Source organism: Amblyraja radiata, unplaced genomic scaffold (assembly GCF_010909765.2).
Source record: "Amblyraja radiata isolate CabotCenter1 unplaced genomic scaffold, sAmbRad1.1.pri scaffold_1141_ctg1, whole genome shotgun sequence".
Taxonomy (NCBI): Eukaryota; Metazoa; Chordata; class Chondrichthyes; order Rajiformes; family Rajidae; genus Amblyraja; species Amblyraja radiata.
In genome coordinates this window covers 1-20,000 of record NW_022630324.1, presented here as the reverse complement: position 1 = coordinate 20,000, position 20,000 = coordinate 1, and the positions used below count along the sequence as shown (strand labels likewise).

The 20,000-nt window shown below is 56.5% G+C and overlaps 2 protein-coding genes across 2 annotated transcripts in view; one reads left to right on the top strand and one right to left on the bottom strand.

Annotated features, from left to right (window-relative positions):
* LOC116969769 (membrane progestin receptor delta-like) overlaps window positions 1–2,957 on the top strand; it is a gene marked incomplete at its 5' end in the record, with an annotated part of 5,695 nt that extends 2,738 nt beyond the window's left edge. Inside the window, 2 exons of the mRNA XM_033016552.1 lie at window positions 1,331–1,696; window positions 1,879–2,957. Of these exons, the coding sequence (XP_032872443.1) occupies window positions 1,331–1,602 (272 nt within the window). The remainder of the gene's footprint in view (window positions 1–1,330; window positions 1,697–1,878) is intronic.
* Window positions 2,958–6,325: 3,368 nt separating this feature from the next.
* On the bottom strand, window positions 6,326–19,502 carry smg5 (SMG5 nonsense mediated mRNA decay factor; the record flags this gene model as incomplete). The annotated part of the gene is made up of 17 exons (XM_033016551.1): window positions 6,326–6,704; window positions 7,023–7,161; window positions 7,443–7,517; window positions 9,076–9,166; window positions 9,834–9,993; window positions 10,461–10,520; window positions 10,731–10,889; window positions 11,518–11,693; window positions 11,897–11,972; window positions 12,314–12,483; window positions 12,909–13,556; window positions 14,438–14,575; window positions 14,851–15,059; window positions 16,964–17,032; window positions 17,813–17,938; window positions 18,995–19,073; window positions 19,304–19,502. Coding segments are annotated over 17 exons (2,658 nt in total), but the record flags the coding sequence as incomplete, so codon positions are not given.
* Window positions 19,503–20,000: the final 498 nt, after the last annotated feature.

Genomic DNA, 20,000 nt, shown 5'->3' with positions numbered 1-20,000 from the left:
ATTTTGGCGCCGTTTAGAGGGGGGCGGGTTTAAAACGCGATTTTCTCTAGGCTGTTCAAATCGAAGATGTTCAGCCTAGTTAATTATTAACGAAAAATCGCTGGAAGACCCCGTCGCAAAAGCTATTATTAGTTTTAAAGGCCTCGTAAAATAGTTATAGTAGTTTAAAAACCAATCTCTAAACCCGCGACCGCCAGCAACCGCAGGGTCTCATAAAGCAAATATCTGAAGGTAGGTTGTATATTTTTACATTAAAAAGGGCTTCTAAAGATCCCTTTATACAAAGTTTAATATTGCGAGAAGCTCATTTTGGGCCCATTATATCCCGCAGTATTTTTCTGGGCATTTGAGGCACAAATCTACCGCAATGTGAACGTTCTAAACCAGCGCGTTCACAGGAACCCACTGGAAAGCCGATTTAAATGGGCATTTATTTACAGCAATTGAACACTAAATTCCTTCCATTTGGTCTATAAATTAATGTAAATGAGATTTTAAAATCATGTTTTATTGTGAATTATTTGTGAATATTATTTGGACATTTAGGCTATTTAAAAATGTTAATCATTTATTAAGAAATGGATAGATGTTTAGATCTAGTAATTGAAGTCTGAAATTAGCTACAATTAGGTAACTAACTAATTATATGCTTTAATTTCAGGTCATCCAAGTAAGATTATTTTATATTTGTTTCAGAATGCTTCAATCTATGATAACTGAAAATTTCATTCAGCTCTCTTAATTTTTAAGAAAGTTATGGGCTTTTGACTGTTCACGATCACAGCTTTTTTGTTATGTCCATAGAAAATCAATAGGGAACAAGATGCTAATTTCCCAGTATGAAAATGGCCATAACTTTTTAAATACTTGAGATATGAAAGTGAATTAGGTGTCAAATTAAACTTATTTTTATGCTTTATCTGATGGGATAAATTGCAGACTTGATTTTTAAAATCTCAAAATTTTGTAACATTGCTACATATTAAGGGTCTATAAGTTACTCACAATATTCCAAATGCGGCCTGACCAGCGCCTCATAGAGCCTCAGCTTTACATCCCAGTTTTTGTATTCAAGTCCTCTTGATATAAATGCTAGCATTGAATTTGCCTTCCTTAATAGCGATTCGATGTGCAAATTAACTTTTTGGGAATCCTGCACCAGCTCCCAAGTCGCCCTGCACCTGTTGCCAGGTACCCGCCCGGTGTCCGGTGACTGTCCGTTGTCCGGTGACTGTCCGTTGTCCGGCGACAGCCCGTTGTCCGGTGACTGCCCGTTGTCCGGTGACTGTCCGTTGTCGGCTAATTCCCCTCTGCCTCTCTCCCTCTCCAGGCCACAGCCACCAGCTGTTCCACATCTGTGCGGTGGCGGGGACACACTTCCAGCTGGAGGCCGTGGTCGCGGACATGGGCTTCCGCCGGTCCTGGCTGCTCGCTCACGCCCCACTGCCGTCGCTCGGGGGGACACTGGGGGTGACGGCGGCCGCGCTGCTCCTCAACCTGCTCCTCATCGCCGCCTTCATTGCCGCGCTGGCCTGCGCCCCGGGATCTTCCTCTTTCCTCCTCAGCTCCCTGGCCGGCAGGGTCAAGCCAAAGGCAGAGTGAGAGCGAGGGGTCGAGGCGGCGGGGAATCGCCGGCCCACGTCCACCAGGGGAGGGAGGGTCCGGGATGTCAACACCGGACATGTGGCTATGCAGCAGAGACGGATTAGCCGCCAATATCCGCACCTGATGCTGCCGGGGGGGGGGGGGGGGGCACTGGACACTGGCCACTGGACACTGGGCAACTGGACACTGGGCAACTGGACAACTGGACACTGGGCCTCGCCACTGGTCACTGGGCCTCGCCACTGGACACTGGGCACTGGACAACTGGGCACTGGGCACTGGACAACTGGACACTGGACACTGGACACTGGGCACTGGACATTGGGCACTGGGCCTCGCCACTGGCGCCAGATGTTGGAACCAGGCAGATGTGTTGCCGCTCACTCACCGGTCAGCAACAACCAATGAGTGTCCGCATCCGGTCAGCAACAGCCAGTGAGAGTTCTCCAGGAGGAAAGGGCAACGTGGAGCCTGGGCGCTGATTGGTCGCGCTCCAATTGAGGGGTAGGAGCATCTCGAGGGGCCAAAGGGCTTCTTCCATTTTTCTCCCTTTCCACTTTGGAACATCTGTCCCGGTGTCCAAAGGAAACATTCAGCGAACACATCTGTTCCCCGTCAGCTCGCCCCCCCTCTCTCCTCCTCCCCCCTCTCACCCCCCCCCCCCCACCCCCCCCCCCCCCCCCCCCCCCCCCCCCCCCCCCCCCCCCCCCCCGAGCAAGTGAACCGGCAGCTCCGACCCCACAAGGGTTGCAGGGGGCGACTACGCACCTGGACACCCCAGTGTACCACTAGTGAATGACCAGTGTACACTATCACCAGTGTACCCGCCCTCAGCAGGGTCATCCAGCCTCCGCAGCGCAGTGTGGTCGCCCAGAGGAAGAGGCCCATGTCTTCACGCCAGTATGACCAGTCGGTTGCCCATTTTACCCCCAGTCACTTCTGCTCGGAGCCTCGTCACCCTGCAGGAGCCCTTCAGCTTCATGAGAAAATCATCTCGCGTCAATTCCCTGTGATAACAAGTAAACCTCTCGCAGAGCAAAGCTGCTTCCCCAGTGGCTAATGGAGTATTTAAACTGGATATCTAGATGATTTAACAGAGTATTTGCTAACTGATTTTAAAGCAATGTTTGTATAGATTGTTTTATATAACATTCCTTGTTTGGTCATCTCCCACTTGTCTCAACGGACCAGGAGTGAGGGAGACTAGCCCTTAAAACGTGTCAAATGATGTAAAGAATATTCACTCGAAGGATTGGAGGAGATTGTATGGAGGCTGGGCTATTCCCCGGTCTTTGAATGTAAAAGGTTCTCGTGTCAAGACACTTGTCATTAAAGTTTACCTCGGGCTCTGACTTTCCTTCGCATTTCTTCACTTGGTTCGGGGACTTCAATGCGTGAGAGAGACCGATTCCCTTCTCTCCAGAGACGCTGCCTGTCCCGCTGAGTAACTCCAGCATTTTGGGTCTTTCCTGCCACAAACCAGACTGGCCGTCACTACCATCCCCTCCCCCCCACCCCACCCCGATAACCGGACCTCCCATGACACGGTGGCCGGAGTGCCTTGACCACCCCTCCATCCCTCGCCTGTCCCGCTGAGTATCTCCAGCATTTGGTGTCTATCTTCAGTGTAAATCAGCATCTGTAGTTCCTTCCTGTACTGGGTTAGACTTGTTTAGTGGTTCGTGTCTCTCGACAATTAAACATTTACCTCTGCCGGGGATCAGGGCAAAGCCACTTCACTGCGCCAGAGATCCGGGTTCAATCCTGCCCTCCGCCGCTCTGAATGTAGAGATGTATCTTCTCGTATTAGTTTCTCTCAAAGACGCGATTTAATCGCCCCCAGCTTGTAGTTGGGTGATGGGGAGAGATTCATGAACGGTTAGCACGATCGGGATGGGCTGAATGGCCACTTCTGCACTGTAAGACTTTAGGGACCCTCCACAATTCCTTTCCCAGAGCGGAAAAAAATCCAAATTGAACAGTAAAAATGTCATGAACAGTTTTGATATAAATGAGAAGCATTTGTTCCAAATACTTTGGCAGCTCCTTCATTCTGTCTATTCTCACCTAGAGATGTGCGCCTTGACACATCCAATCATTAGATCGAAGATAGACACAGAGTGCTGGAGTAACTCAGTGGGTCAGGCAGCATCTGTGGAGAACATGGATAGGTGACGTTTCACAGAGTGCTGGAGTAACACAGTGGGTCAGGCAGCATCTGTGGAGAACATGGATAGGTGACGTTTCACAGAGTGCTGGAGTAACTCAGCAGGTCAGGCAGCATCTGTGGAGAACATGGATAGGTGACGTTTCACAGAGTGCTGGAGTAACACAGCGGGCCAGGCAGCATCTGTGGAGAACATGGATAGGTGACGTTTCACAGAGTGCTGGAGTAACTCAGCGGGCCAGGCAGCATCTGTGGAGAACATGGATAGGTGACGTTTCACAGAGTGCTGGAGTAACTCAGCGGGTCAGGCAGCATCTGTGGAGAACATGGATAGGTGACGTTTCACAGAGTGCTGGAGTAACTCAGCGGGTCAGGTTTCTAGTCAAGACCATTCTTGCAAATTGGGGGCAGCGAGGTGACACGTGTACAGGGACCGCTATCGCGGGGCACGCACATCACGGGTACACATAACATGGGCAGCGATGAAGCTGCTGCCTCACAGACCCAGTGAACCTGGGTTCGATCCTGACCTTGGGTGCTGTCTGTACAGAGTTTGCACGTTCTCCCCGTGGGTTTGTCACCGGTTTCCCCTCTTCCACTCCAAAGACAAACAAAATAAGTGCAGGAGGAGGCCATTCGGCCATCAGAGCCAGCACCGCCATTCAATATGATCATTCTAAATCAGTACCCCCATCCTGCTTTCTCCCCATATCCCTTGATTCCGTTAGCCCTAAGAGCTAAATCTAACTCTCTCTTGAAAACATCCAGTGAATCGGCCTCCACTGCCTTCGGTGGCAGAGAATTCCACAGACTCACAACTCTATGGGTGAAAAGGTTTTTCCTCATCTCAGTCCTAAATGTCCTACCCCTTATTCTTAAACTGTGTGACCCCTGGTTGTGGACACACCCCCAACATGGGGAATATTTTGCAGGTTAATTGGGTTGGTAAGATTGTAAATTGTCCCCAGTGTGTGTAGGATAGTGTTGATGTGCGGGGATCGCTGGTCGGCACAACTCGGTGGGCCGAAGGGCCTGTTTCCACGCTGTATCTCGACACTAAACAAACTACAGGACACACAAACTCTATTCCCACGATAATTCCAAGACTTTATTGCCTTTTTTTCCCCCACTGGAATTAAAAGGATTCTTGAATTTTCTTTTAAATTACACTTGAGAAACACTTTTGAATCATTTTTTTTCACAAGAAAAATGAAACGATATTTGAGAACACACGGAGAGGGAGGGGGGCGGGGGGGAACACCCACCCCACAACCCTAAATATCGGTCACACTCTGGTCACAGACGTCACAACAGCAGGTAACACCAAGCAAGTGAGCACTAAGACACACAAAGCAAGGCGGCAGAGTCTCCCCTCCCCGCCCCCCACCCCTCTCCATCCACCCCATCCCCAACCTCCAGAGCCCAGCACCCTCGCTCCAGACACCCCACCCCCTCCCTCCCCCCTCGACTCTCCATAGACCCCACACACTGTCCCATCGCTCCAGAGGACCCTACCCCCCCCTCCCCACCGCCATCCATGCTCCATCCCAGGGGGCATCTGTCTGGAGTGGGAAGGAGGGGGGTAGGGACGGATGGGGTGGGGGTACTAGGGACAAGGGGGGGCAGTAGGAGCGGGAGGGGCTCTGTCGACAGGGCTGTGCTCCAGAGGAGGGGGTCAAGGAGAGGGTGCGATGGACAAGGGTTCTAGTTAATCTCTGCCCACCTTGTGACAGGGAGAGCAGAGGAGGGGAGAAAGAGATGGGGTGGTGAGAGAGGGGGGGGGCGAAAGAGAGAGGGGGGGAGAGAAAGGAGAGAGAGGGGGGAGAGAGAGGGGGGAGGGAGGTGGGGGTGGAGAGAGGTGAGGGAAGAGAGGGGGGGAGATAGAGGGGGGGGAGAGAGGGGGGGGGAGAGGGGGGGGGAGAGAGAGGAGTGGGGAGAGAGGAGTCGGGAAGAGAGAGGGGGGAGAGAGGGGGGTGGAGGAGAGAGATGGACCACATATTCCTCCCACCCTGGCCAAAGGCCCAGGCATTTGGCAGAAAACCTGTAATCAGCCTCTCCCCTCTCGCCCCCTCTCCCCGCCACCGTTGCTGAGTGTGTGTGTGTGTGTGAGTGCGTGTGTGTGACTGTGGATGTGCGTGTGTATGTGTGACAGTGTGTGTGTGTGTGTGGGTGCGTGTGTGTGCATATACGTGCGCGTGCGTGCGTGTACACGTGTGTGTGTGTGTACGTGTGTGTTTGTACGTGTGCGTGCGTGCGTGTGTATGTGTGTGTGCGCGTGTGTGTGTGTGTGTGTACACGTGTGTGTGTGTGTGCATGTGTGTGTGTGTGTACGTATGCGTGCTTGTGTGTACGTGTGTGTGTGTGTGTACGTGTGTACATGTGCGTGTGTACGTGTGCGTGCGTGTGTGTACGTGTGCGTGCGTGTGTGTGTGCGTGTGTGTTTGTACGTGTGCGTGCGTGCGTGTGCGTGTGTGTGTACACGTGTGTGTGTGTGTGTGTACGTGTGCGTGCTTGTGTGTACGTGTGTGTGTGTGTACGTGTGCGTGCGTGTGTGTACGTGTGTGTGTGCGTGTACACGTGTGTGTGCGTGTGTGTGTGTACGTGCGTGTGTACGTGCGTGTGTGTACGTGTGTGTGTGCGTGTGTGTACGTGTGCGTGTGTCTAAAGCCATGAGTGTGTGGTCTGGGTGGTGCGCTGTTTATAATGTTCCCCACACGGGTGCCACGAATATTGGGCCCGTGAGATGACGGTGAACACCATGGCAGTCCCACGAGCTTCCACCGGGCAGCGCCGCCGAGCCAGTCGGCCCTGTGTTTGCGTACGTACACTCTCGTCACAGCCTCCAACATCAGCCCATCTCCTTCCACTGCTTGTAGAAATCCTGGACATTCCTCACATCCACACCCGTGCTGTGTGCGGCCTGCAATGCAGCCTGGAGCGGGGGTACACAGAGTACAGTGGTCATTAGTACCAGTGCCAGAGGTTATGAGTAGAAGGCAGGGGAATGGGTGGTGGGTGTAAGGAACGAGCTGCCAGAGGAGGTAGTTGAGGCTGGGATTATCCTAACATATCCAGCCTGTTCCCACGCTGTATCACTCTATGACTCTAATGGGGTTAGGAGGGAGACTGGACTAGTAGTCACTGGAATTTAGGATGAGAGGGAATCTTATAGAAACATATAAAATTCTTAATGGATTGGACAGGCTAGATGCAGGAAAAATGTTCCCGATGGTGGGGGAGTCCAGCTTACCTGCACGTTATTGGAGAGAGTGCTGGGGTCATCCGGGGAGAAGTCTGTCAGGATGGTCACCATCCCGGCCACCTCCTCCTCCCCACTGCCCTGGGACACCGTCAGCTGCTTGCAGCTGTCCAGGATCTTGTACAAGTGCCTGTGTGGGGGAGAGCAGGTTACACACTGGGCCACACCCCCTCCCCCCCCTCACACCGGGCCACACACCCCTCTGACCCCCCCCATCCCCCTCTGACCCCCCCATCACACCCCCCCCCCCTCTCACACACCGGGCCCACAACCATTGCGGAGTTTGCACGCTCTCCCCCAAGCCATGTGGAGATTGTCCAGCCCCGTCCCGTCACACCCCGCCCCGTCCTGCCTCACCCCGCCCCGCCTGTACGGAGGGAGGGGCGACCTCGCCTCGCCTCGCTGCATTACCACGCGTCCAGGTCGTGTCGCTTCAGCTTGTGTCTGTCCACAGAGCGCCCAGTTTCGCGCTGACAACGGATGTACCTGTTACAGAGACCAGACCGTCAGTCCACACTCGCACACACCCCTCCCCCATTCCCCCCCCCTCCCCCCTCCCCATCCGCAGGGGGGCACCAGACAAAAGTGGGTGGTTTTGCAGATAGTGAAGATGGTTGTGAACGATTGCAGCAGGATCTGGATCGATTGGCCAGGTGGGCGGAGGAATGGTTGATGGAATTTAATACATAGAAGTGTGAGGTGGGACGTCGAACAAGGGCAGGACCTACACAGTGAATGGTAGACCTCTGGGTAGTATTGTAGAGCAGAGGGATCTAGGAGTACAGGCGCATGGTTTCATGAAGGTGGAGTCTCAGGTAGATAAGGTGGTCAAAAAAGCTTTGGCCTTCATCAGTCAGAGCATTGAGTATAGAAGTTGGGAGGTCATGCTGCAGTTGTATAAGACGTTGGTGAGGCCGCATTTAGAATATTGTGTTCAGTTCTGGGCACCATGTTATAGGAAATATATTGTCAAGCTTGAAAGGGTTCAGAAAGGATTTAAGTGGATGTTGCCAGGACTAGAGGGTATAAGCTATAGGGAGAGGTGAGGGGAGATAGAAACATAGACAATAGACAGGAGTAGGCCATTCGGACCTTCGAGCCTGCACCGCCATTCAATATGATCATGGCTGATCATCCAACTCAGTATCCTGTACCTGCCTTCTCTCCATACTCCCTGATCCCTTTAGCCACAAGGGCCACATCTAACTCCCTCTTAAATATAGCCAATGAACTGGCCTCAACTACCTTCTGTGGCAGAGAATTCCACAGATTCACCACTCTCTGTGTGAAAAATGTTTTCCTCATCTCGGTCACCCTTATCCTTAAACTGTGACCCCTTGTTCTGGACTTCCCCAAGATCGGGAACAATCTTCCTGCATCTAGCCTGTCCAACCCCTTAAGAATTTTGTAAGTTTCTATAAGATCCCCCCTCAATCTTCTAAATTCTAGCGAGTATAAACCGAGTCTATCCAGTCTTTCTTCATATGAAAGTCCTGACATCCCAGGAATCAGTCTGGTGAACCTTCTCTGTACTTCCTCTATGGCAAGAATGTCTTTCCTCAGATTAGGAGACCAAAACTGTACGCAATACTCCAGGTGTGGTCTCACCAAGACCCTGTACAACTGCAGTAGAACCTCCCTGCTCCTATACTCAAATCCTTTTGCTATGAATGCTAACATACCATTCGCCTTCTTCACTGCCTGCTGTGCCTGCATGCCTACTTTTAATAACTGGTGAGTCGAGGACCAGAGGGGAGAGGTTTAAGGTGAAGGGGAAAAGGTTTAATAGGAATCTGAGGGGTAACTTTTTCACACGGTGGGTGTGTGGAACGAGCTGCCAGAGGAGGTAGGTGAGGCTGGGACTGGGACAATTTTGGAGGGATATAGACCATATATGGATAATGAAGCAGCCAGGTGGGACTAGTGTAGCTGGGACATGTTGGCCAGTGTGGGGAAGTTGGGCCGAAGGGCCTGATTCCAGACTGTATCACTCTGTGACCACCCCCACCCCCCTCACCCCACCCCCCCAGACACCGCTCCGTACCGGTTGCCCTTCTTGAACTCGGATTCCAGGAACCGGATGGCGTCCCGTGCGCCCGAGTTTTCTTTCTTGAGGAAATCCAGCCCATCGATCACTGCAAGAGGGGGAGAGGAGCAGTGAATGGCCAGTCCCTCACAACCACCCCCCCCCCACACCTACCCCCAGCCCACCCTCACCCCCCCCACAACCACTCCCAGCCCACCCTCTCACCCCTCCCCCCCCGCACACACCCCCAGCCGACCCCCAGCCCGCCCTCACCCCCCCCACACCTACCCCCAGCCCGCCCTCACCCCCCCCAATCACTCCCAGCCCACCCTCTCACCCCTCCCCCCCCGCACACACCCCCAGCCGACCCCCCCCGCGCACACCCCCAGCCCGCCCTCACCCCCCCACAACCACTCCCAGCCCAACCTCTCACCCCTCCCCCCCCCGCCACACCCCCAGCCCACCCTCACCCCCCCCACAACCACTCCCAGCCCACCCTCTCGCCCCTCCCCCCCACACACACCCCCAGCCCACCCTCACCTCCCCCACAACCACTCCCAGCTCACCCTCTGACCCCCCCCCCCCCCCCTCACACACCCCTAGCCCACCCTCTCATCCTCCTTCCCGCACCCACAGTCAGACACCCCTCTTGAACTCGGATGGGGGTGGGGGGATGGGGGGATGAGGAGAGGAGGGGAGGGTGGATGGGGATGAGGAGAGGAGGGGAGGGAGGAGGGGAGGGTGGATGGGGGGGGGGGGGGAATGTGGGGACCCACCTGTGCGTGGGATGATGATGATGAAGCGGCTGCTGCTGGCCAGGTGCCTGATGTTGGGCAGCTGCTGACAGATGGCCTGTGTGTTGGGGATGAGGTACGGAGACAAGGTGGACTGGCTCTTGGGCTGTTGCAGGCTGCCCTCCAACTGCGACACCTCCAGCTGGTGGGGGGGGGGGGGAAGAAAGTGCAGGGACAGAGGAGCAAAAACAATCCAAATTATCAAGACCTCACCGCAGAGTAACTCCACCGTGACACAAACTCAGCTTATATACACGCACACGGGATCACGTCACATGTGGGGGCTGGCGTGTTGTGTGGCGTGTCGCGGACACGTGTTCTTGGTGCCGGTGAACTCTGATCCCACCACCGTGCCTCAGGGCTGCTCCCTGCTGGCGGTCAGGGGCACTGCGGCCGCACCGTCTGCTCCCCACCTCACCCAGAGCAGGGTCTGTTCACAGGGCCCCCCGCAGGGTGCCCACCCTGCGCCCCCCCCACCCACCCTGTAGCCCCCCCCCACGCACCCTGCGCCCCCTCACCCACCCTGTAGCCCCCCCCACGCACCCTGTGCCCCCCCCACCTACCCACCCTGTAGCCCCCCCCTCACCATCCCTGAGCCCCCCCACACACCTGCAGCCGGAGTTGCGCCATGTCCCGCATCAGCCGGTTCCTGCGAGCCTCTTCCTCAGCCTAGGGTTAAAGCACAGGGAGTTGCAGTAACGCAGGGGCAGTGACGCAGGGGCAGTGACGCAGGGGCAGTGACGCAGGGGCAGAGACGCAGGGGGTAGAGGGGACGGATGGTGGGGAGGGGGCTCACCAAGGCGGAGCTGGGACTGTGGTGGGGAGGAGAGGTCGAGGGGAGGGGGATGTGGGATGGGGGGAGAGGGGGAGGGGGCTCACCATGCGGAGCTGGGCCTGGGTCTGCTCCAGCAGGGTCTCCTCATCGCTGGGGTTAACACTGATGAAGATCCCCAGCTGCTGGTTGAACTGAAGAACCTTCCTCTGCAGTCGGGTCAGGAAGTGACCGAAACTCCGGATACAACAGATACGCACCATGGACTGCAGGGAGGAGAGAAGGGGGGGGGGGGGGGGGGGGGAGAGAGAGTTGGGGGGGGGGGGGGGGAGAAGGGAGGGAGAGAGGAGAGAGTTGGGGGGGGGGCGAGAGACAGGGGTTCAGCAGGAGAGCCGCCACACCATGACGCCACAGAGGCAGCACAACAAGCGCCGACTAACCCCCCCCCCCCGAACCCCCACACCCCCCCGTGTCTTTGGTGTTGGGGGTCCTGAGGCACCGCCCTCACGGATACCGGTGTGGGGGGGGGGGGGCTCCCAGTGTTGGTGTGCGGGGGAGTTGGGAATGCAGGGGCCGTGTGTGCGATCCTCCCCCCAACCCATCTCCCCACAGCTGCTGCCCGATGTGTCGGCATTCCCAAAGTGCCGACATTCCCCATGTTCCCGGTGAAGGAGCTCCCAGTTGGGGGGTACGGGGGGGCGAGGGGAGATCCAGGATCGTGCCCCCTGCTCCTCTCCCTTACCCTCCCCCCCCTTCCCCATGTGCCGACATTCCCCATGAAGGAGCTCCCAGTTGAAGGGGGGGGGGGTTCCAGGATCGTGCCCCCTGCTCCTCTCCCTTACCCTCCCCCCCCTTCCCCACATGCCAACATTCCCGGCGTTCCCGACCACTCACCTCCTCCAGCGTGCCGGATGGCAGCTCGGTGCCGCCAGTCGGCAGTTTGCGGTGCAGGGCCCGAAGCACGGGAAGGTGCCGTAGAGACACGTCCTCCGGTAACGGCAACGTCTGCGACCAGTCGGCATCTTCACTCTGGACAAGCTGCTTGCTCACTCCCTCACACACACACACTCCTGGCACAGGCAGAGAGGACAGAGGCAGGCAAGGGCCACTCAGTACATCAGCAACACAGGGGGGCAGAGAGGGGGAGGAGTGATGGGTTCCCATCCCCACCACAGCCAGTCTGGCCCCAACCCCACCACCACTGCCACCCACTCCCCTACACTTGTGACCCCACCTCCCCCACCCAACCTACCCCCCCCCACAACCCACCAACCTGCGTCTCTCAGTTTGCGTCCTTCGGGCAACATGTTGAGCAGCACCGACAGGCGGTTCCACAGACTCTGCGAGCTCTGCAAGAGACAGGACGGTGAGAGTGTGCTGGACCCCCCCACACGGGGGTCGGTGGTGCGTGAGGGGGGGGATGGGGTCGGGTATTTGGGGGGGTGGGGGGTTTTGGGGTATGAGGGGGGGGATGGGGTCAGGTGTTTGGGGGGGTGGGGGGTTTTGGGGTGTGAGGAGGGGGTGGGGTCGGGTGTTTGGGGGTATGAGGGGGGATGGGGTCAGGTGTTGTGGGGGGTGGGGAGTTTTGGGGTGTGAGGAGGAGATGGGGTCGGGTGTTTGGGGGGTGGGGAGTTTTGGGGTGTGGGGGGGAGTTTAGGGGGTGGGGTGTTTTGGGGTGAGGGGGTCTCACCTGCGCACACATGAGGATGATGTCGGTGTTGGTGCGTAGCCAGTCCAGGAAGACTTTGACGGTGGTGAGGAGCCCCTCACTGGCGAGGACCTGCAGCTTCTCCAGCGAACTCTTCTCCTTGTGCACCGACTTGTTGCTGCCCTCACTCGCTTCCGAGTCGGAGCCGCCGTCTGTGGGAGGCACACGTCAGCCGGGACCGACCGGGACCGACGGGGACCGACCGGAGACCGATGGGGACCGACCGGGGACCGACCGTGGGGCCACGCAGCACAGAGCATGGGCACGTACGGGGATACGGAGACGTGCAGGTACAAGTGAGGTTCAGGTAGAACAGCATACGCACATATGCACACGCACCCACACACACGCACGGACACACACACACCCACGCACACCCACACGCATCCACACACGCACGGACACACACACACGCACGGACACACACACACCCACGCACACCCACACGCATCCACACACACACGAACTCACACGCGCGCTCTCACTCACACACGCATCCATACACACGCGCACCTATACGCAACAGGAACCCCTGCTGCAGCCCGATGACACTGTGTGTGTGTGTCCCCCCCCGTACCGTGCTCGGTGGGGCCGGGCCCCTGCTCCAGCCCGTTCGCACACGGCCTGTCGGGCTGCCCGGGTGTGGTGGGGGCCTGTTGTTCAGGGGGGGCTCTGACCAGGACGTTGCTGAAGGTGGGGGCCAAGCGGAAGCATCTCTTGGGCTGGAACATCTGTGAGGAGAGGGCCTGCAGGTTGCTGACGATGGCAGGGTCGTTGGGAGGCCCGGGGCCGTTGGAGGGGGGGTCGGGGCCTGTGTCCTGGGCCCCCCCTTGTTGCGGGGCCCCTCCCTCGGTGGGAACAGGCCCCGGCCCCGGCTCCTCCTCAATGTCACCCAGGTCGGATCGGGACTCCTGGCTGTTCATGTCGGAGTCTGACTCCATGTCGAAGGCAGCCTGCTCCTCCTCCTCACTGGGCTCCGAGCCAGAATCAGACCCATCGCTGTCCTTGGCAGAGTCCTCGCTGGGGTCCGAGTCAAAACCCTCGCTCAGGTCGCTCTCCTCCCCTCGCTGTCGTTGCCTCCGCCGCCGGAGCTGGCACAGACGCGGGTACTTCTTGCCCCGGCCCTTGACGACCCCCGTGGCACCGTTCGCCAGCCGGCTCGCCGCCCCATCCGGACCCTCCTGATCCGGGGCCCGCGGGGGAAGGGCCGGGCCCTCCGGCACATCTGGGGGGGACAAGGTTAAATATCAACATCTACATAACGGGGTAAACACAACATTGGGGGGCACAGCTAACGTCAGCTGATTAACCCCCCCCCCCCTCCCCATTGCATGGGGTATGTATAGGCGGGGGAGGGGGTGGGTTATCTTGGACTTCAATTTGCAGGGTGGGTGGTGATGGGGTGGAGGGGGTGAGGGAAGGGGGCCAGGGTGAGGTTGGGGGGGTGGGGGTCAGGGTGGGGTTGGGGGGGGGTCAGGGTGGGGTTGGGGGTCAGGGTGGGGGTTGGGGGGGGGGGGTGGGGTTGGGGGTCAGGGTGGGGTTGGGGGTCAGGGTGGGGTTGGGGGTCAGGGTGGGGTTGGGGTACAGGGTGGGGTTGGGGGTCAGGGTGGGGTTGGGGTACAGGGTGGGGTTGGGGGTCAGGGTGGGGTTGGGGGTCAGGGTGGGGTTGGGGGTCAGGGTGGGGTTGGGGGGGTTCAGGGTGGGGTCAGCGGGCATGACCTCCCATGGCCAACTTGGAAGACCCTCAACAGATTACGAGTGGAGCAGGGGAGGTGCAAAGCACTTATGAAAGCATGGAACTACCAGGCAGAAGACACATGCAGCTGTGGAGCAGTACAGACAATGTCCCACCTACTGGAGTGTGACAACGCCCCCAGTGCAGCCCCCAAGACCTGGCTGAACCGACCCGACCAGCTGTGACCTGCGCCAGGTACTGGCAGAACGACATCTGAGATTGCAACGGACTCGAAGAAGAAAAAGGGTGGGGTTGGGGGGGTCAGGGTGGGGTTGGGGGTCAGGGTGGGGTTGGGGGTCAGGGTGGGGTTGGGGGTCAGGGTGGAGGGGTGGGGTTGAGGGGGAGAGTGTCAGGGGGGAGGGGGCTCGTACCTGGGGGATCGGGCTGCAGGGTGGGCACGCTGTTCTCTCCTTCCTCCAGCTCGGCCTGTAGGCGGATGTTGACGTGATTGACCAGGTGGGAGAAGAGGGCCAGGGTGAAGGCGATGGCTGCGCTGTACTGCTTCATACCTGCACAGCAGAGTGGTCAGTGGAGCCCCAGCACCGGGTAAAGACCCTCACCCCAACACACCCCCCCACTCTCACCCCAACCCACCCCCACCGCTACCCACCCACCCCCCCCACCGCTACCCACCTACACCCCAACCCTCACCCAACCCACCCCCACCGCTACCCACCTACCCCCCAACCCATCCCCCCACCCCCACCCCGACACTGGGTGAACCCCCTCACCGTAACCCACCCACAAACCCCTCACCCCCCCCCATGCCAGGAGCGCCCCCTACCGGTCTTCTTCAGGCTGTGCACACTCATGAGGCAGATGAGGAGCATGTGGAAGACCAGCAGGTCGGGCAGGAAGCCGAATCCTCGCTCATATTCCTCTTCCTCCTCACTGCAGCCGCTCTGACCGACAGTGGACGGGAGGTAGAAGAGGCACAGGTTGAAATCCTCCAGCACAGACTGGCAGATTGATGTCACCTCCACATCCGACGTGCTGGAGAGAGAGAAGGTGTAGCAAGATTCAGGGCCACCAGATCACAACACGTGTCAATCACCAGCTCCCTTCATTACACAATTACATTTATATTCAATAACTTTCACCACAAGTAATAAAACAACCCTCACCACACCAACATCGCCACGAATTTTTGCAACTAAACGCCAAACCCCCATGTTAGAATGTGAGAAGGAACTGCAGACGCTGGTTTACACCAAAGATAAACACAGAATGCTGGAGTAACTCAGTGGGACAGGCAGCAACTCTGGAGAGAAGGAATGGGCGGCATTTCAGGTCTGAAGAAGGGTTTCAACCCGAAACGTCCCCCATACCTTCTATGTGGAGATGTTGCCTGTCCCGCTGAGTTACTCCAGCACTGCGCCTCTGTCTACTATATTACAGCCCTGACCCAGGGTAGAGTCCATCTCCCACGGTGCCCAGTGTTCCCGGAACCTCTCCAAGGTGCCCATACTCAGGCAGGCAGTCGGCTCGGGCAGAGCCCTCCTCTGTCTGGGTGGTACCTACATAAAATGAGCTGCAGCACGAAAACATGCCCTTCGTCCCAGAGTCCACGCGGACCAGCGATCCCCGCACACTGGCACTATCACACCTACACACTAGGGACAATTCACAATCCCTTTACCAAAGCAAATTACAAGCCTGTACGTCTATGGAGTGTGGGACTAAACCGGAGCACCTGGAGAAAACCCACGTGGTCACAGGAAGAGCGTACAAACTCCGTACAGACAGCACCTGTGGTCAGGAAAGAACCCGGGTCTCTGGCGCTGTGAGGCAGCAGCTCTACCCGCTGCACCACTGTGCCGTAGAGACATGGATGGAATAGGTTTGGAGGGATTTAGGACAAATGTCTTTATGACTCTAAACATTTATTGTTAGTTTAGTTTAGAGATACAACGCAGAAACACGTCCTTAGGCCCACCGAGTCCGTACCAACCAGAGACAATACCCTACACACACTAGGGACAGTTTTACATGTATAACCAAGCCAATTAATTTACAAAACTGCATGTCTTTGGATTGTGGGAGGAAACTGAAGGTCTCGGAGAAAACCCATGCAAGTTACGGGGAGAACGTGCAAACTCCGTGCAGACAGCGCCCGTAGTCAGGATCGAACCCGGGTCTCTGCAGTTCGAGTCATTCTCATAGAGTACAGGCCATTCAGCCCAACCTGTCCACATGTCCCAGCTACACTAGTCCCACCTGCCTGCGCTTGGTCCATATCCCTCCAAACTTGCCCTATCCATGTACCTGTCTAACTGTTTCTTAAATGTTGGGATAGTCCCAGCCTCAACTAGCAGCTCGTTCCATACACTCACAGCTCTGTGTGGAAAAGTTACCCCTCAGATTTCTATTAAATCTTTTCCCCTTCACCTTGAACCCATGTCCTCTGATCCTCGATTCCCCTACTCTGGGCAAGATAGTTGTATCTTTCCTGCAGTTTGCTCGATCCAATGTGTCTGGGTTGCAGACCAAAGCGACTCGAACCTCCCCCTGTAACCTGATGCCACAAAGCTCAACAATGTGGGCTGGGACACTCCCTGTTGTAGCAGAAACTGCAGACAGCACCGGCTCACGTTACTCTCTTCTCTCTGTGGGTCGACTCGAGAGACAGCACAAAACCGGTCTGCCATCCCCCACCAGTAACTTGGCAGCACTGCCCCAGCCCCGCACATAACAGCAGGCCCAGGCTGGTATAGATCAAACCCTCACACAGCAGCAAATCCAGGCTGTCTGATACACACCCTCACACACAGCAGCAAGCCCAGGCTGCCTGATACACACTGGGTAAGGATGGAACCCTGGCAGGGGATGCAGGAATCCCAGGCAATGTGACACACACGGATCAGTAAAGATGGAACCGTGTGGCACGGGACGCTCACCTGTGTTTGGGCTGCAGCAGGCTCTGCAGGTACATGAAACTCACCAACAGACGCTTGATGTCTCTCGATCTGATAAATAAAAGCACAGGTGAAGGTTACAGCAACAGAGCACAGAACACAGCGAGGGAGGGAGGGTGGGAGTGAGTGAGGGAGGGAGGGAGTTAGGGAGGGTGGGAGTGAGTGAGTGAGGGAGTTAGGGAGGGAGTTAGGGAGAGAGGGAGGGAGTTAGGGAGGGAGTTAGGGAGGGAGTTAGGAAGAGAGGGGAGGGAGTTAGGAGGGAGGGAGGGAGGGAGGGAGGGAGTTAGGGAGGGAGTTAGGGAGGGAGTTAGGGAGGGAGGGAGGGAGGGAGGGAGGGAGGGAGGGAGTTAGGGAGGGAGTTAGGGAGGGAGTTAGGGAGGGAGGGAGGGAGGGAGGGAGGGAGGGAGGGAGGGAGGGAGTTAGGGAGGGAGGGAGGGAGGGAGGGAGGGAGTTAGGGAGGGAGTTAGGAAGAGAGGGAGGGAGTTAGGGAGGGAGGGAGGGAGGGAGGGAGGGAGGTAGGGAGGGAGTTAGGGAGGGAGTTAGGGAGGGAGGGAGGGAGGGAGTTAGGGAGGGAGTTAGGGAGGGAGGGAGGGAGGGAGGGAGTTAGGGAGGGAGTTAGGGAGGGAGGGAGGGAGGGAGGGAGGGAGGGAGCGAGGGAGGGAGTTAGGGAGGGAGTTAGGGAGGGAGGGAGGGAGGGAGGGAGGGAGGGAGTGAGCGAGGGAGAAGGCACTGGTAGTCATGGGTCTACCGGGTCTGTCACGGTGAGGCAGCATCTCTACCGCCGTGCTGTCGCGGGGAGAACAATGTTGGCGGCAGCAACAACCCGCTCACCTTTGTCTGCTCACAGACAGTTTCTTTGTGTCTGTTCTGCGGATCTGATGGTAGGCCTTGGCCGCCTTGTCAAAGAGTCGTGTCAGGTTCCCATACGCTCCTTCAAAAGGCATTTCAGAGTGGATGCTGGCAGCGGACAAAGACACATCGATAGGTCACGGAGAACACGTGGAGAACACGCAGCGAACACGCAGCCGAGACCCTCCCCATTAAATCTCAGACGGCAGAGGGACGGGCGTGTTGGAAAGTGCCTCACTCTCCCCCCCCCCCACAGTGTGTAGCCCCATCACTCTCCCCCCCCCCCCCCCCAATGTGAAGCTCCCTCCCCTGTCCCCCCCAACACTGTGCATGTTTCCAGCAGACGGGTGCATGGATAGGACAGGTTTGGAGGGAGATGGGCCAAACGCAGGGAGGTGGGGCTAGTGTAGATGGGGCATGTTGGTTAGTATGGGCAGGTTGGGCCGAAGGGCCTGTTTCCATGCTGTACCACTCTGTACCACTTCATAGCAAAATAATTTAAGTATAAGAGCAGGGAGGTTCTACTGCAGTTGTACAGGGTCTTGGTGAGACCACACCTGGAGTATTGAGTACAGTTTTGGTCTCCTAATCTGAGGAAAGACATTCTTCCCATAGAGGGAGTGCAGAGAAGGTTCACCAGACTGATTCCTGGGATGGCAGGACTTTCATATGAAGAAAGACTGGATAGACTCGGCTTGTACACGCTAGAATTTAGAAGATTGAGGGGGGATCTTATAGAAACTTACAAAATTCTTAAGGTGTTGGACAGGCTAGATGCAGGAAGATTATTCCCGATGTTGGGGAAGGCCAGAACTAGGGGTCACAGTTTAAGGTTAAGAGGGAAGTCTTTTAGGACCGAGATGAGAAAATCATTTTTCACACAGAGAGTGGTGAATCTGTGGAATTCTCTGCCACAGAAGGTAGTTGAGGCCAGTTCATCGGCTATATTTAAGAGGGAGTTAGATGTGGCCCTTGTGGCTAAAGGGATCAGGGGGTATGGAGAGAAGGCAGGTACAGGATACTGAGTTGGATGATCAGCCATGATCATATCGAATGGCGGTACAGGCTCGAAGGGCCGAATGGCCTACTCCTGCACCAATTTTCTATGTTTCTATGTGACTGCACCAGAGGCCAGCAGAACGATGAACTATCAGTGGCACCTACCATCTGAGGTAGTAGTAAGTGGCGTCCACGTTGTAATACTTGCTGCCAGCCAGGGTCCCGAGCTGGTTGAAGGGCATGCCTGACGAGACAGACAGACAGACAGAGACAGGATCAATTACAGGCTTCACAAACCCAACAAAAGCTCATCAAGATCAAGATCAACACCAACAGCCCTCGCCTCCTTCACTTTGTTATTCACTTTAGTTCAGAGATACAGTGCGGAAACAGGCCCTTCGGCCCCACCGAGCCCGCGCCGACCAGCGATCCCTGCACACTTGATTAGTTCAGAGGTACATCACCCAGACTCACCCACGTGAGGAGCCACCGACAGCGACTGGTGGTAAAACCTCTCGGCCAGCTGCTCCGTGTCCACCCCCGACAACTCGTTCTGGTATCGTGCTGAAAGACAGGACGGGACAGAGTGACGGGACAGGAGTGACGGGACGGAGTGAAGAACGGGACAGGAGTGACGGGACAGGAGTGACGGGACGGAGTGACGGGGCGGAATCTGTCACGACCGGGCAGCGTGTTGGCAAACAGGAGGGGGCGATACGAGGACAGTCTAATGCAAACCACACTGACCAATGACCACAGTGACCACAGTGCTGAGGCTCTACAAACATAGACAATAGGTGCAAGACGAGGCCTTTTTGCCCTTTGAGCCTGCACCGTCATTCAATATGATCATGGCTGATCATCCACAATTCCAGCTTTCTCTCCATTAGCCCTAAGAGCTAAATCTAACTCTCTCTTGAAAACATCTGTGGCAGAGAATTCCACAGATTCACAACTCTCTGGGTGAAAATGTTTTTCCTCATCTCAGTCCAAAATGGCCTACCCCTTATTCTAAAACTGTGACCCCTGGTTCTGGACTCGCCCAACATGGAGAATATTTTTCCTGCATCTAGCCTGTCCAATCCCTTAAGAATTTTATATGTTTCAATACGATATCCTCTCATCCTTCTAAATTCCAGGGAATATTAGCCCAGTCGACCCATTCACGCTG